Consider the following 17,270-nt stretch of genomic DNA (forward strand, 5'->3'; position numbering starts at 1 on the left):
TCTTAAAAAATTATGGCTGACAATTCTATTTATAGGTAATTAATTTATAATTCAATGGAATCATTTAAAAGTGTAAAATGTAGTGTAATAGTAAATGTAGTGTAGTAAAATGATATTGATACATCATAGAAATATATTTTAGAATGCTATTATTTGTGTTACAATATCATCGAAGTTCATGGGGAAATTTCTCACAAAGTCAGACATACCTATCTGTGCACCGTGTATCTTGTCGAAATGTTTATCCGTATATCTTCTCGAATGAAAGCGCTCGTTATTCCGTAATGAGCGCAATGCGATGCGACCATTTTGCACGAGACGATGAATCACTGTCCGCATTGACATTTCTCTGCTTTCTTGGGCTGAAAGAGCCCAGCGGGCAAGCCCGCAAGTCAGGTACGCTTTGAAAGCGGATGACGAAGCCGTTGTGAAAACCTCAATCTTTACGCTGTTTATTTCCTATAATTATATAATAAAACAAAAACGATACGACGCACTTATGCCATTTATAATTATAACTGCTTAAAACACATCACGATTTGTAATAATATAAAGTATAAAGTCTGCTTTTTATTTCTGCACTAGACTGCACTAGAACACTAGGGACAGTATTCATAGTCCGTTTTTTAAGAGAGAAACATTGGCTACGTTCAGCAGAACACAATAGTTTTGCAACCGTTTTATAATTCTCTGCTGAGATAGGACCATTCCTTTTAATCTAAAAGTATAACTCAATCAGCGCGAAGAAAACTATCAACAGTTGCAATATAAACATTCTACTGAACGTAGCCATTGGTTATGTTTGATGGATTCAACAGTTGAATAAGCGCTCGCTGCTATTGGTATATTCTTCTAGATTTACAATTCTAATTAGATGTAAAAGAATACACCAATAATAGCAAATGCTCACTCAACTGTTGAGTCCACTGAATACGCCCATTGACATTCATTTTGATTGGCAGTCTGATGTATATTCTGATTGGCTATTCCTTCCTAAGTAAAACAGCAGTATTGTGTACCGCAAGCTTGAGCAGTTGATACACATGGTCAATTAAAATTTATAACATTTTTTTCCTCTGGACATCTAGTATCATATTGTATATACATACGCACATCACATGCGCGGATAGATGACTTTTTAAGAAATTTATGTTTAGTAGTCCAACATAAAAAGTTTATACATATTTAAAAAGCTACAAAAAGAAAAACAGCTTATTACTTAATTTTTTCACGAAGTTTTATGCTACAATAATATTATTCTTGAATTTTGGAATATCTTGTACAATTATATTATTATATATTATATGATACATTATCATTATTATATTGTTACATAATATAATAAATTACTATAATATATTATTTCATGTACATACAACAGGAAATAATTAAAAAATTTTTAAATAATAATATTAATTACACACACACACACACACACACACACACACACACACACACACTTTAGATCATATTATGTATTATTAATGATGAACCAAATGAATACAAATTTTTTATTTTAAATATCATGATCACACATAATTATACATATAATCTTTTAAAGTTTTAACATAACACATCATAATATAAATTACATTTTCTAATGTAATAGTATTAATACCAAATATATATAATAATATATATATTTAATTAATTTACTTTAATATAAAATATTGGCCGTGTATACACTACCAGTACTGAAAATCTATAGTTCGCGTTGCGTATACTGTAGATTTTCAATACTTGTAATATATATTGAAACATAGCTATTGAGAAAATTAGTGTAAATATATATGTAAATATTAAATATGGGTAAATTAAATTATTAGCACCGAGATACTATTAAAGACCATCAATTCTGGGCAAAAATTTTCGATGATATAAAAAGGGTTCTAAGGACTTGGAGATAATTGAAGAACACTGACATTATAATTGATATAAATTTATTATTATTAACATAAATTTGGCTCATTCATTATTAAATTCATGATTTTTATTACATAAATGTTCCATAAAATAAATATGCATACTTGTAAAGCTATAATATCCTATATATTGCAGAAAAATTACAATTTTTTTTCTGCAGTTATCATCTCTGTTAATAATCAAACTTTAACGATAACATTGAAGTCATAATTTTAAAGAAAAATCGAGTATTGTTGAGTTCTAAATGCATAAATATGTCTACTAAACTACGTCTACGTCTAATAAATCATAAAATTAGTACAATATTATGTGTTTTTAACTCTTAATTACTTCAATACTATTCACACGATTTGCGTAAGGATGTCGGTCTTTAATAGTATCTCGTCGGTGTTAAGGATCCTCTTAAGGACATAGTCATAAACGTAGAATTTTAAAATCTATTCTATAATGTGCTTTTTGTTTCCTGTTTCTTATTTTTTACCTTTTGTTTTTAATTCTTTTGCAATCGTTTTATCGACAATTGTATTTCTTGCTATGTATTTCTTGTTTTTTTCGAAGTTCGTTAATTTTTATCTCAGGCGACATAAAACAAAAAACTGAATAAGAAGCAAAAAGACAAAATGTAAAAATAGCAAAAAGCAAGTAAGAAACAAAAGCACATTATAAAATTGGCTTAACTCTTATCTCAGGCGATATGAAACAAAAAACCAAATAAAAAGCAAAAGGATAAGATGTAAAAAATAGCAAAAAGCAAGAAACTGGAAACAAAAAACATATTGTAAAACTTTAGGAAACCAACCAATCAAATATAAGGAGAACAACTGATTAGAATTGGTCAGTTTCCTACGACTTAAGACTCCACGATCATCTACGGATGTGGTCAAAGTCTCGTTACAAATGCTTTGAAGCATTTGATGGACCAATGAGAAGAAAGAATTTTGAAAGAACCTGAATTAAAAAACGCTTCAAAGCATTTGCATCGTATTGCATCGTATACCATACCTTATAACTTCTATATAGAGGATCCTTTATTAATTATTATCAATATTATATTAGTCAATGCAAGTGAAATAGAAACGTAATTGAGCATCAGACTCAACAGGTGACTCTGCTTGCAATATATTGTGAACTTTCTGTTCTTTCCAATCTTCTTTGGTTCATTGTATCAATTGTATATCGAATGTTATGCGGTTCTTTGGCAAGTTTTATATATAGTTTATTACTCATCGATCATTTCATGAATCATCCAGTGGAATGAACAGAGTGAAGAAGAAGTTACATCCTATGTGCAAAATTCACGAAAAAGATCTTTACAAAACGTGCAATCGAATTTAATAAGATTATTTCGCTGATCTTGATAAGAATTTGAACTGATAAAATTAAATTTTACTGTGTGAAAAATAAATAGTCAGTGCGACTGACTTTACAATTAGTTACGTACTTAGCAATATTGAATTGCGTATTGCATTTCTCGACCGAAAACGAAGTTACATTTATACAAATTGTGGAAAACGGATTTTCATTTTTTTGTCACGCACTTCGTTTTGTTTGTGTTTCGTGCAACATATATTTCGGAAACAATAAACATTCCATATTTACGCAGTAAGTGCGTTTCTTCTCTGAAAATTGAATATCGGAGCGTTCGATAAGTTCAATCCTTATCGATTTCATCTTCTGATTAAAAATAAACAAGGCATTTAAATTCACTCAATCGATGGTGATAATTTCGCTGGATAACGCAAGACGATAAAACGAAACTCTCTTATATTCGTACCTTCACAAACTTTGATACATAAATTACGGAATATATACACGTAGAATATTTCATTTCGTTTTGTGCGTTCGTTTGTTCATTTTAAAAACATCACTATGGATTGCGAAATACCTCGCGACTTACAGATGTCTCATCTACGAGCGATTCAAAAAATACCGGGCAATATCGCTAATGAAAAATTACGTTGGATCGGAAGATTGACTTTGCACCAGACGAGTAAAGATCTTGAACAATTTCCGCCAGAATTACTACCTATATTGCGTGTGGAAACTGCCATCAAGAAGAAGAAGCACGAAGATATAACATCGGCGCTCAAGTGCGAAGATTCGACAATAATAAACCGGGCACTTAAAGCCTTCTGGTTTTTCGATGGTAGCCACAAGAAGATTATTAACGTCAGGTATTTCTGCGAACATCTATTCCCTTATGTTTCTATAAACACAAGGACACGTATTGTGCTAACACTCGCGCATCAGTTATCCGGGAAGGATCCAGTTTTCGCGCAGGAAATATTTACAGAAGTGGCATCTATTTACGGGATTCAAACCGCTTACCCATTGATCATGGCTTGCGACGAGACTTTCGTTTATAAAATGATCGTGGAGAAGAAATTCGTGCTACCTGTTAAAATTGTTTCAAAGATCTTCTATAGGAATCCGGATTTCGTAGTTCGTTTTCTCAAATTATTGAAACCTTGTGAACTAAACGAGACTGAGCGCACTCCATTCGTGATCGGCATCGATAGATACAAATCTTTCCTCCCTAAATTAATAAAGAAACGATTGGAGGCTTTCGTGGAACTGTGTGAGATTCACGAGACTCATCTACCGGATATTATTTTGAGCAACACATGCGCTGAAATATTTCTGAAGAAAGCTCAGCAACATCTGATACAAAAGCCGCTTGTATATATCCGCATGTTACCATTCAAAAAAATTAATGAGGATTTAATGGAGAGAGTATTTCCTGGTTTACTGCCCGCGGAAATGTCTTCTTTCGATACAGATAGTATGCTTGATTATTTGAAACATTATCCACGTGATAAACAATACGATCTGCTCCATAAGTCATACAAGGATAAATATGATGCCGATTTTCTCGACGAGACAAAAAATGTCACGCCTGCCTTATTACAATTATTACCTACTGAGGAACGGATCAAACAGGCTAGAATTAAAATCGAGAAGCAGAACTTAGAGGAGGATCATTATAAAGATATGATGGAATACGAAACAGTTTGGATTTGTTATTTACCTGTTAACGAAGTCATACCGGTTATCAAAGAAAAATTAAATAAAACTAAAGATGAAACAGATAGAATTGGTCTCCTTTGTCAAATGATTTATGTTTGTAATGTTAATAAAGATGATGATGCATTGTTCGATATCTTGACATATTTTTTAAATAGACATAAAAACGAAAATTCTTGGGTATTCCAACAAATATTCAGTCAACTTTTACGAATATATAATTTACCTTATTTAAATAAAAAGCAGATTTCTCTTATACTAGATATCGTTCGATTGTTTTATGTAAAAAATGAATTCGTGCCGGAAGAAATGCTTTTGGCATTAATACATTTCAAACTTATACACAATATGCCAATTGAGGAGTTGATCGATATGTTTCTAGAGAAGAATCAATGGTATATAAATTTTAACGTACTCAAAGAATATCCACAGTACGAGAGGCAATGTCTCGTAACTTTCGCAAATCAAATTGAAAAGAAATCTTTTCAAGAGAATGATGAAAAAAAAAATATTTTCTGCCAATTTTTTGTAGCAATATACGATTTTAACAGCAGGTGTAAAAAATCATGCGTTAAAATAGAAGAAATGACAATTAGGGATTATCCTTGGTTAATGGATGTTATTCACGAAGTAATACGTATCGAAGAAGATTCTTGGAACGTGAAAAATATATTGCAGAAGAATGAACCAGAACTATACTGCAGTTGGTTTCCTTCAAACATCGCGAATGTAACATCAGGCGCAGCGCTCGCTCTTTTGAAACGAGATTTACAAAACATACTTGACAATTGGGAAAAATACTTGGAAGACTGCATGAAGAACTACCATTCAAAACATGTACAACACTTCGTCAAGGCTACGCGGTGGTACAAAGATTTACCCATTAAATTTGCTGAACGTTGCATGAAGTATGTATACGATAAAAGTACAGATGAAATATCATCTAGCCTAGTTATCTTGGCCCTTTTACTTCAAGGTGATGAGTTGACAAAACTAATCGATCCTTTCATACCCACAGAAACAACGATAAATACCGATCATCCAAATGCCAAAGATAACTATAAAATTATACAAAATTTACCGTTGAGCATGAGACTTTCCAATCCACCAATACCTCTCGATCTCGTAGTTAGATTGTGTGTAGGAGATTACTTGTCAATAGCTTTGATGACATTAACAAACGTAAGTAGGCGAACTTCTTCGCCTAAAGTTATATCAGTCGCACAAAAGTTGATGAGTATGCGTGTAAGTACACGTAAACACGGGGTTAGGCTGATGTACTTAATAGCTACTATGCATGAGCTTATAGATTTTCTCCAAAAAACATGGGCAACCGAGAATCATCATTCAGTACGACAAGTTTTATTCGAGGCATTCCAGAAATGTTTTCTTACAAAACCAAATCCTGAAACTTGGTCGCTATATTGTCAAACTATGTCGACATTGAGTCTCAATGACGAAGCATTGCTTTTGGAAATAAAGCTGTTTCCCGAAATTCCCAATGAATACGTCGTAAGATATCTCGATCTATGGCTCAAAACAATAGATGATTTTCAAGGACTGGGACTGGATGATCAGAAAATAAATAAATACATTGTCAATTTCTTAGCGGCGCTTACTGCATCTATTTTCAATCTTTTATCTGAAGAATTTGCTGAAAATATACTTCGAAGATTTTTATTCCATATGAATAGTAATGTATCCAGGGCAACAAGATGTTTTACAATATCGTTTATTTTATCAGAGGATAAGGACAAATATGCAGCACGCATCAAAATATTCGCCGATGTCTTTTGTAACGCAGTGATAACTTACTGGAATGTACCCCATCCTAAAAAAATGTACTTTTATCCAATCAACAAAGCCGTGCGTTTATTCATAGATGATTTCGTCAGTAGCTACATTAATAAATTCTGCTTTAATAAATCTATTAATCCAGAAATTATCGATAACATGCAAATGATATTTTTATCTGTCTTGTCACCTAGACAGGACGCGAAGTCTTATTTATTGTTGATATACGCCAAGAAATTACAAGAATGCATATCAACCAATAACTCCTTTGGTCTAAAACTTGGTCAGCAGTTGCATGAATTAACCGACATTTTCTCATCGCTATTAGTCTTGTTTATGGCTGAAATTCTCAAATACTTCCTAAGTAAAGTATATGAACATTCCGATTTGGAAGAAGTCAAGTTTAATGTTATAGAAGGCCTTATTGAAGCTGGCAATACGGATTCCTGTTTTATGGCTGTGACAATGTTACCATCGACGATCCAGACGAAACACGTAGCAAGATACAATCAAATCGTTGGAAAGTTACGAGAAATGCATGAGGAGCTTGCTACCACGACCGTTTTATGCAATCATTTAAATGAAACGGACTTGAAAATTACTTAAACGAATCGAGTAAGTTATATATTGTTGTGTATTCTCCATGATAATATTTTGTTGCGATAAATAACGTTTTTATATAATGATGATTGAATCGTAAAACCTTTGTACATGTTAAACTATTAATGCATATATCTTTAATAGAAGTTATTGAATTTTTATAGAAGAAAATATTTTATAAATAAAATAATTATTGAATATTTTGCAGGATATGAGTCTAAAGTTATTTTCTTTCTTTTTCAGAAAATTATTAAAATGTTTCTTGAAGAAATGAATATTATAAGAGCTATTATTATATTAGTTCTAGATGGATAAAATAAAAATATGCATATTTTTACAAGGATTATGGATACATGAATATAAAAATGTGTAAATACAGTAAAGATTTATAAAAGTATAAATAAATAATATATTTTTATTAAAATAAATACCTGGTGTATAGCATATATTCATTTTAATTAATTATAAATTATTTAATATGCTTCAATAAATTAAATCAATTAAAATAACTGATGAATGTACTTTTTATGGTGCATGATGACTTTTTCAATAAAATAATTTTCTAGTAAAATAATTTTCTTTCTTAAACAATCTTTTTATGAAATAAAAGACTTAGAGGTTTTGAAAACAGAAAATAACAGAAAGTTTTTTTTTTTACTCTAAAATTGTGCGCCGTGCGATTTTAAAACTGATTTAATAATAGATTCTGTTCACGTTGCTTGAAATTCGCAAAAATTTGAAAAGAGAAAGCGAAGATGCTCAGTACAAAAAGTACAAGCAACGCAAACAGATACATTGATTGTCCATGGATCCACCATTTTCAATTCTGCAAATTCCGGATTCATGATTGTGATTCAAACATACACACACCATTATTAAATACTTAAATTTTATAAAATAGAAAAGTAAATATAAATAAATATTTAATTAAATAATTTTAATTATTGAAAATAATTGTTAAATAATATATAATTAAAAATAAAAATAAATTCAGATAATCTATTATCGATTCAGATTGATATTTGGAATTGATAAATACGAAATAATATAGGAATAATATAAGCAAATATAATAGTCTTCGTTTTATTTTATTTAACGTTAGCAACGTTTTAAAAAATCAGGTACATCGGATATTAATTTTACTGATTTTAATTAATTAATTTATGCAGCTAAGGATAATGCAATCATCCAATTTTATTATAAATTTTTGTATTTTTATAAAAGAAAATTTATTGTAGAGTATTTTACATTCATTATATATGTATTTACAATTAATAAAGATTATGAAGATTAAATTTCGATATTTTTACAAATCCATATTTATATGTTTGCAAAATCTATCAAGTTTCCTAAATCGTATCATAAGATAAGATTGATAATCAACATTACAAGATTGATACTCGACAATAATAAAACTAATAATATTGATATGAATACAAATATGTCAAAAAATGTCAATAATATATTTGAACCAATTTATAATTTATTTTGATGCCATCTTTTCATTATTTAATAATTATAAAAAATTTTTTTTTTCAATAAATCATTAAAATTAGGTATTATTTAATTATTAAATATTAGTTAATGATTTTTTTTATTAATCTATATTTTTACATACCACAAATTTAATTAGCTTTTGCAGTTTTATCAAATGTGAATGTATCAATCTATGCAGAATGAGTAATATCGTCACATATAGTAAGTGAATTGTACTTAACCAGCACCGGAATAATCACGTAAGTTTTTTTTGAAAATAATAATGGGAGCATCCCGTTTGATTATGTTGTGATTGACCACAACCATATTATAGCGATCGGTGCCTAAGGCTTTTCACTGTTCAAGCGCTGTGAGTGGTTAGTGATCAATCACAACAAATGGACGTCACTCGAAAATAATCATTTAATATTAATAAATAATATTAATTAATAAATAATTAGTCAATAAATATTATTTTTGAAGAACAATTAAATATAAATAACTCGCAAATCTAAAGGAAATTAATTAAGATATAAATAATATTACTACATCTTCCTTATTTAATCTTCCTTATTAATTTTTATAATATTTAAAATTCGAACAAGCAATTTATTTTATTTTTTTATCCTTGGTACAATTATATCACCTCGATAGGATAACATTTATTAAATGATATGACGAAATCTTGCATAAAAATTATAATCTACTATTACGTAGTTACATATTTGCAAAAATAGATGCAGAAGTATTGATCTTTTCTAAAATATTGATAAACATTTGCGCAATTTATTATAATTTCAAAATAGAATTTCAGCAAAACTGTAATGATGGCAAATCATCTTAGTGATATATTTGCAAAATTAAATTAAAAAATTGTTCAATAATTGAGAAAAATATTTTAGTTGTATCATATTTAAAACGTTTAAAAATATATAATTAAACTATATATACTTAAGAAAATGCAAAATTATTCTTAAATTATATTATAGAAATATTGCAACATGAAATATTATACATTGAAATATAGTATGATAAAATTTTAAATATAACGATTTTTTTAAATAATCCCAGACAAAATAAACTTTCAAGGAACGTTTTTTTTGTGATTTAAAAAAATTATTGAATTATTTCAATTTTAAATAATTCAATAATCTTTAAGTAGGTGGCTTTAACATAGGAGATTCACCTTTTTTTGGACTTGAATTTATTTCTTGTTGCTCCAATCTACGATGTCTTAACATTGTAGATATTACTCCATTAAAGCTAGCAATTTTTTTCTTGGCACTACCTTTTGGAGTACTTTCGCCAATCCTCCGAACAGGTAATCTTGGTAATGACATTTCATCCATAAAATCAAAGTCAGACTTTTCTTCAGTTCTATAAAGATAATGTCAATATATACAAAAAAAATAAAAATAATTAAAAATTACTGCTGAAAACTTACTTATATTCTGGAGATTCAAGCTCCTGTTGTAAATTGTTTGAAGGAACAGGAGAAGGCCCTCGTCTACCAGGACACTTCCATTCAAGTTCTAGAATACAATTATTTATTTCTAAACCTTCAATTAATGAGAGCATCTCCTCAGCCTTTATATTCCATTTATGCTACAAATAGAAAAATATAAAGATATTTGTTGAAAATTAACACGATAAGGTTTTAAATGTAAGCATAACATTAATTAGTAAGTAATTAAAAAACAATCAATTAAGTATATATGTGCAAAAGAATCTTTTATAAAATTATATAAATTATACATAATGAGAATTTGATTAAAGATTGACATATCGAATAAATATGATTCTATTTCACCTTTTCATCCATTTCATATTTCTCATCATCTGAACACTCTACAAACCAATCTTCTTCAGTGCGTTCCATTTTCTTTGGTAAATGTTAAGAAGATTCCGTCAACCTTAAATTTGATAAAAATACACTGAATCGATGCGTTTTCGTGTAAAAATAAAGATTTAATTAAAAAAATGTGTCGCTTTGTTCTGTAGAAATATTAATCATTAATCATTAAATTATTGACAACTATTCAAAGGTTAGGAAAACTCAGCCTCGAAATACCGCGATGTGAGCATGCGCTGCGTTCATATTTTCATGCATGATGAAAGTTACTAGTTAGTAGTACGCGTAAGTCCGATAAGTTAAAATTTATAGCGAAATTTATAACGGAACAGCGCGATCAATCACAATTCTGCTTTCTTTTCTTCGATTGTGATTGGTCTCGTTGTTTTGTTGTAAATTTTCGCTCATGAGACGGCCGCCTCAGTGTAAACTAGGAGATACGGTCAATGCGATGCTGTAAATGCTTTGAAGCGTTTTTTAACTGAGTTTACTCAGTTTGTAAAATTCTTTCTTCTAATTGGTCCTTTAAAGCATTTGCAGCGAGACTTTTGTCGTATTCATAGTCAGAAATTGTACTTAATGCATGGTCAATGGGTAGTAACAGTAATTGATTAAGGAGCAGGCATAGAAATCGACCAATCGTAGTTGATTATTTTTCTCACATTCAACTATGATTGGTCAATTTCTACGCCCTTCTTAATCTACTGCTGTTACTGCCCATTGTAGAATGGACTTTAAAGTAACTATGAATATGGGCATTTATTACAGCCTTGGATTCTTGAATTCGACCATGCCGATTATGTTCGCTTTGCGTGATACTTTGTAGTTCATGCTTGATTCTTGTTTCAAATAAAACCAACGAGTAAACAACTTTTGATAAAAGCTTACGATACAACTTGTTGCTATAAATATTCAAAACATATATATTTCTTAAAAATACATTTATGACAGAGTGTTTTATAAAGAAAGAAGAGTGTTTTTTAACCATAAATAAATATTCAGTAATATTGATTACACATTTTTTTCTAACTTGTTTATATGTTCTGAAAAATAACTTTTAAATTAAATTGAATATTTTCATTTTTCAGATAAAATGTTGAGCAAAAAGCCAATTCGAACTTATCAGAGAAAACCTACAAAGAAGCCTTTTATGAATTCATTGACTTCTGCTGCATCAAGTGAAAAATATTTTGTGGGAAACATTTGTTTTAAAAATGAACTGTTTAATGATTCTTTAAATTATGATCCATTCGAAACGACATTTGACAGACTTGCCAAAGATGTAGTGTAAGAAAAATTTATAATAAGTAGATTGAATATGTTCAGATTTAATTTATTTTTGTTTATATTTTATATGAATTTACTTTATTTTTGTGTGTTATATGTATTGAAGATTTATGTGCTTATATGTGTATATTTAATCCTAAATTTATATATATTTCGACACAGAATACCTCCTATGCCATTGGATACAAATCAAAATGATTCATGGAAAAGCAGTAGCAGTGATGGTGATATTATGGATGCAACAAGTCTAAAATCTGAACATATAGCTTCTGATCTTTTTATACACAATAGTACACTTAGTTCAATAAATGTTAGCCATAAATCGACTCGTAAATGCAGGAAACAAAAAAAATCTGAATCAGAAGTTATGATTTCTATAGGAATGTTGTCAAAAAAAACAAAAAATATGTCAGTTAAAAATAAAACGTACTTAGGAAAAGCACAGGTATGTCCATGGTTTTTTTTTAAATAAATGATTGAATTTATTTTTAATTCATTTAATGTATGTATTAATAACTAGGAGCAGAAAAGACAAGCAAAGATAAAAAAAAAGAAAAAGCTAAAAAATAAGTCTAAACCTAGTCGCGTATGCAATGAACAGATATCTCATATAAATTCGAATGCTCTAGATAATTTGGAAGATATTTCATATAAAAACAATATTTTATGCAGCGATACCCATGAATCTTCGCTACAAAATGCTTTAAAGATTGACAAAACAATTACGCAATCACAAAATCAATCAATTACAATTAATAAATCCATTGCTGATTTTAAGCATATAGGAAACTATCAACAGATCATCAAACCATGTTTTGTTAAATTAAATGCTTGTACTGTGCAGAATTACATATTGAATCATGAAAAATTTCCAGAAAATAAGGAAGATATATTGCTTGATACAAAATTCTTGTTACAAGATACTTTACAAACTAAGAAAAATATTTCTAAAGTACAAAGTCCTGTTTCGCAATCAATCTCAATTGAACATAATGGGTTTGATGGCTTTAAACATACATCAGTTAAACATTGTTCTGTAATATTGTGCAAGAATATTGTTAAAGATTGGCATGTATTACGAAATAAAAGAGATGTGAAAGATATTATCAATATAAAAGATAAACCAAATATATCACATTTGGTTTTCTGTAACTCATCTGAAATTACTCCAAACTGCAAAAAAAGTATTACACTTACATCATATGATACAAAGAAAAAAAGAGATCTAATAAAAAATAGTTTTGTAAAAGTGGAAAGATTAGAAATAGGAGAATTTGCAAAAGAAAATAATACAGTATTTGAAAAAAAACCTAACATATTTTCTAGCACTCCTTTTAGCAAACGAGTCAAACATAGTTTAGTAGTATTATCTCCTATTAAGTCTAATATTTATAACAAATCACATTGGAGTCAAGAAGGTTCATTAATAACTACAGAAGAAGATATTTCCAACAGTGATCAGACAAATTCTCATTCTTTATTTACGATATCAGAAGATTCTAAACTCAAATTCACAGATGTACAGGAACATCAAACACAAATTTTATTGTCCCAGAAATCACAAACTACAAATTCTGTGGTTAAAAATGGAGTAATGTCTTACAAGAATGATGTTCATGCAGCTCAGAAATATGATACAGAATGTGATGTTAAAACGGAAATTTCGTATTTATTAAATATGTCTACTTATCAATCTCGATCATTATTTGATGATACAAGTAGTCACAATCATTCGCCAAAAGATACAAATGAAGATAAAATAAAAAAGAAACATTCTGATACACATAAATTTATAGAAACTGTAGATTCATCCATTAATTTATGTTTAAAACAAAAGCAATTATCAAGTAACAATAAAGCTGATGCAAGCTCATTATATATATCACCTTCTAAAGGATGTTCAACATTCAAAGATTTAGATAATATGCAAAAAAATAAATTTCAAGAAAATGATATAACAGAAATAAATATAATAGAAACAATTCATGAGAGCCTTAAAGATAAAACTATTAACATTAATAAACACAGTTTATTTGATGAAAGTCAAAATAAGATTAACATGGATGCTCGTATATTGCTTACACGATTACATGATCCGATTAGAATAGGAAGAAGAATGCAATATCCTAAATGGCATTTAAACATATCAAATATTTCCGATAGTTTAAATAATGAAACCATACAATCAAACAACGAAGTAGTAACAATTGACAAAGACCTTTCTAATGTTCAATCAGCACATAATTCTGAGCATTCTAAGAATGCAAATTTGTCTTGCAATCATTTTGAATCCTTCATGACTCAACCGTGTAATGATACAAATGAACAAATGAATCAATCTGTTTTTTTAAAACCGGGCAAGTATTGGACTAGATCTTTGTCAATATTAAATAATATAAACGATGAATCTAATTTAGACAAATTAAGTATCGGAAAGGGGAAAAAATGGAGGCAAAGCGTCAGAAATATACTGGATATGCAAAAACAAGGTATTTTTTATGTTATCATTTTTTTATTTCTTATTTCTTTACACCAACTGATTCATCTTTTTGGTCTCTGTATAAAAGTATTAAAATATAGTAACTTAAAAAATTAATAATTTACGAGATATTCTTATCTTGCATAAAATGATAGATTAAAATGTGACAACCTGTATGTTTTTTATGCAAATACTTAAAGATCATCAGTTAAAGCATTAAAATTTTGTATAAATATTAATATTTGTAATTTGCTTGAAAAACAATTGAAGATAACTTGTTAAACAAAATTGTTATTTAGAAGCATTAACCAATAACATTTTATAAACAAATATAATAAGAGATCTTAAATGATTTTTATATTTAATTTTTACATTTTGATGTTGTTTTTTTACATTGTACAATTTTTAAAGTGATAGTATTTCAAGATTTGATATATTTTTATAATAATGAGATTGAACAAATATAAAAAAAATTTTGATACTTACATTTAAAGTTTTTACTAAATGGGTAAGCTTTGTAGTATTTATAATCTAATAATATTATATAATGTATGTATTATATATGTAGTGGCAGATAATATTAAAATTATAATAATCGTTATGTGCAGGAATTTTCCAAAGTTGTTTGAAAAAGGATAAAGATGATACGAATTTATCTAGCGGTAAGCTTAACATATCAAACGCATCATCGTTTAATGGTAACAAATGTAAAGAATTTGATTTAGCGAGTTATCCTAGATTTTCTAAAAGGATCTCGGTGAGAGTTGTACTTAATAGTACAAACACTAAATGTGAAATCAAAGACACTCCATTTCTTGAGGCATTTGGAATAACTGCAGAAAAATCTTCAAACTCGAAATTATCATGTAAGTACTTTTAATCACATATTACTGGGTACAATTTATTCGTTTTACGGCATTACATTTTTACATATTACACAGAATGTTACATTAATAATTAATATAAATTAAATAAATATTTACAGACTGGGAAAAATCATTGATATATAACAATCAAATTATCAATAATCATTCTAGTACTGCAAGAGATGTTGTTTTACAGAGATGTTCACAAAACTGTTATATTCCCTTTGAAGATTGTTTTCCAGATTTGTATGCAGATCTTAGTATATATTTATACAAATGGTTTTAATTAATGTAAATATATTTAAATTGTAACATTAATTACTCTTCTTATTGATAGGTATTTGGAACATTGCCACAAAATAGGTGAAGGTGTTTATGGAGAAGTTTTTCTTTATGAATGTGAGGGTAAAAAATCTGTTATAAAAATTATTCCTATAGAAAATAAACAATTAGTCAATGGTGAACCACAAAAGAAATTTAATGAAATATTGTCAGAAATTGTGATTGCAAAGTGGGTTAATTAATTAATTGTATGCACATATTGATGACATTGTTGACAAAAATCATGAAAGAAGATATTTGCAGGGAATTGGATAATCTAAAATTAAATGATACTTATAAAACTAATGGATTTGTAGAAGTTAAAAATATCAGCTGTATTATAGGAAAATATCCAGAAAAGCTCTTAGAACTTTGGAATATTTATGACAATCACAAAACGTCCGATAATGATTGTCCATCGATGTTTGATGAAAATCAATTGTACATTGCTCTTGAACTGAGTCACGGTGGAGAAGATCTTGAAGCCTTTGTATTTCAAACTGCGGAGGAGGCTTACGCTCTATTTTTACAGGTTAATTGTTTATCATCGATATATATCAAATAACAACAATGTAACATGTTTGATGAATTATTAGTCCATCACTGTTTATAAATTTTTGTAGACTGCATTAGCCTTAGCAGTTGCAGAAAAAGCATTTGAATTTGAACACAGAGATTTACATTGGGGTAATATATTAATATCAAGAACAAAAGAACAATATATATATTATAATCTCGGAGGGAGAGAGATCAAGTTTCCTAGTAAAGGTGTAAAGGTTTGTTCTACGAAAAATATTTTAAATACTATTACAACTTTTTTTATAATCTTATTAAATTTTTCTCAAGGTATCTATAATAGATTTTACGTTATCGAGAATGTTATACCAAGGTTGTTGTATATATAACGATCTCGCACTAGATCCAGCTTTATTTACTGCTATTGGTGAATACCAATTTGAAATTTATCGTCTTATGCGCGACAAAATTCAGTAAGTCACATACATTTATTTCTTACCTTTTTCTTATATACTTTTTCTTATATATGTTTGATTTGTTTGTTCCATCATGTGCAGGAATGATTGGCGAAAATTTGAACCATATACGAATGTTTTGTGGTTGCATTATATTTTGGATAAAATGATTACTGCGGTAAGATACAAAAAGAAAAACTTGAAAGTTCACAAGCACGCTGTTATTAGATTAAAAGAATTTAAAGATATAATTTTAAACTATGATAGTGCATACGACTTTGTAATCAATTCTAATAGCGTCGTGTAACTATGGCTGTGGTCAAAGTCTTGCTACAAACGCTTTGAAGCGTTTAATGGACCAATTAGAAGAAAGAATTTTGCAAATTGACCAATTAAAAAACGCTTCAAAGCATTTGTAGCATCGCGTTGACCGTACCTTATGATGCAAGCCTTTATGAAATATCTCTATAATAAATCAAATTTTTTGAAATTTTTCAGATATTCTGTTATATATTTAGCTTAAGTATAATTATATATATAAATGATTATTAAATTATTCTAATATTAAGATAAGAAAATTATGATATTGATCTCATTTTGATATTTTACATACGTATTATATAATAATTGTTTATGATTAAAATTAATTCACATTCTTTGTTTCTTTTTTCAATTTC

General features: G+C 28.6%; 3 protein-coding genes across 3 annotated transcripts in view; 1 reads left to right on the forward strand and 2 right to left on the reverse strand.

Annotated features, from left to right (window-relative positions):
* The window catches only part of LOC108693657 (serine/threonine-protein kinase PINK1, mitochondrial), a 3,482-nt gene extending 2,959 nt beyond the window's left edge, over nucleotides 1-523 (reverse strand). The window contains exon 1 of the mRNA XM_018202702.1: nucleotides 210-523. Coding sequence (XP_018058191.1) covers nucleotides 210-345 — 136 coding nt within the window. The 5' untranslated portion in view covers nucleotides 346-523. The remainder of the gene's footprint in view (nucleotides 1-209) is intronic.
* Nucleotides 524-3,186: 2,663 nt separating this feature from the next.
* Nucleotides 3,187-16,953, forward strand: LOC108693733. The gene is given in 13 exon segments (XM_018202844.1): nucleotides 3,187-6,598; nucleotides 10,873-10,941; nucleotides 11,758-11,956; nucleotides 12,119-12,401; nucleotides 12,477-13,803; nucleotides 13,933-14,445; nucleotides 15,044-15,301; nucleotides 15,421-15,547; nucleotides 15,639-15,812; nucleotides 15,887-16,154; nucleotides 16,246-16,398; nucleotides 16,469-16,611; nucleotides 16,696-16,953. Coding segments are annotated over 13 exon segments (6,525 nt in total). The 5' UTR covers nucleotides 3,187-3,792; the 3' UTR covers nucleotides 16,901-16,953.
* On the reverse strand, nucleotides 9,972-10,764 carry LOC108693734 (PAXIP1-associated glutamate-rich protein 1). Its single transcript, XM_018202845.1, has 3 exons — nucleotides 10,628-10,764; nucleotides 10,262-10,422; nucleotides 9,972-10,194 (listed from the first exon to the last, which is right to left on the reverse strand). Exons 1-3 carry the CDS (start codon nucleotides 10,694-10,696, stop codon nucleotides 9,972-9,974), a joined length of 453 nt encoding a protein of 150 aa, XP_018058334.1. The 5' UTR covers nucleotides 10,697-10,764.
* Nucleotides 16,954-17,270: the final 317 nt, after the last annotated feature.

Source organism: Atta colombica, unplaced genomic scaffold (assembly GCF_001594045.1).
Source record: "Atta colombica isolate Treedump-2 unplaced genomic scaffold, Acol1.0 scaffold96, whole genome shotgun sequence".
Classification (NCBI taxonomy): domain Eukaryota; kingdom Metazoa; phylum Arthropoda; class Insecta; order Hymenoptera; family Formicidae; genus Atta; species Atta colombica.

What these genes read in the sequence shown, in the direction of transcription:
- LOC108693734 (XM_018202845.1), bottom strand. Translation starts at nt 10,696, where the DNA reads ATGGAACGCACTGAAGAAGATTGGTTTGTAGAGTGTTCAGATGATGAG. An exon ending in AATATGAAATGGATGAAAAG is followed by an intron (nt 10,423 to 10,627) that starts GTGAAATAGAAT and finishes TTCTATTTGTAG; the next exon opens with CATAAATGGAATATAAAGGC. An exon ending in CTTGAATCTCCAGAATATAA is followed by an intron (nt 10,195 to 10,261) that starts GTAAGTTTTCAG and finishes TTATCTTTATAG; the next exon opens with AACTGAAGAAAAGTCTGACT.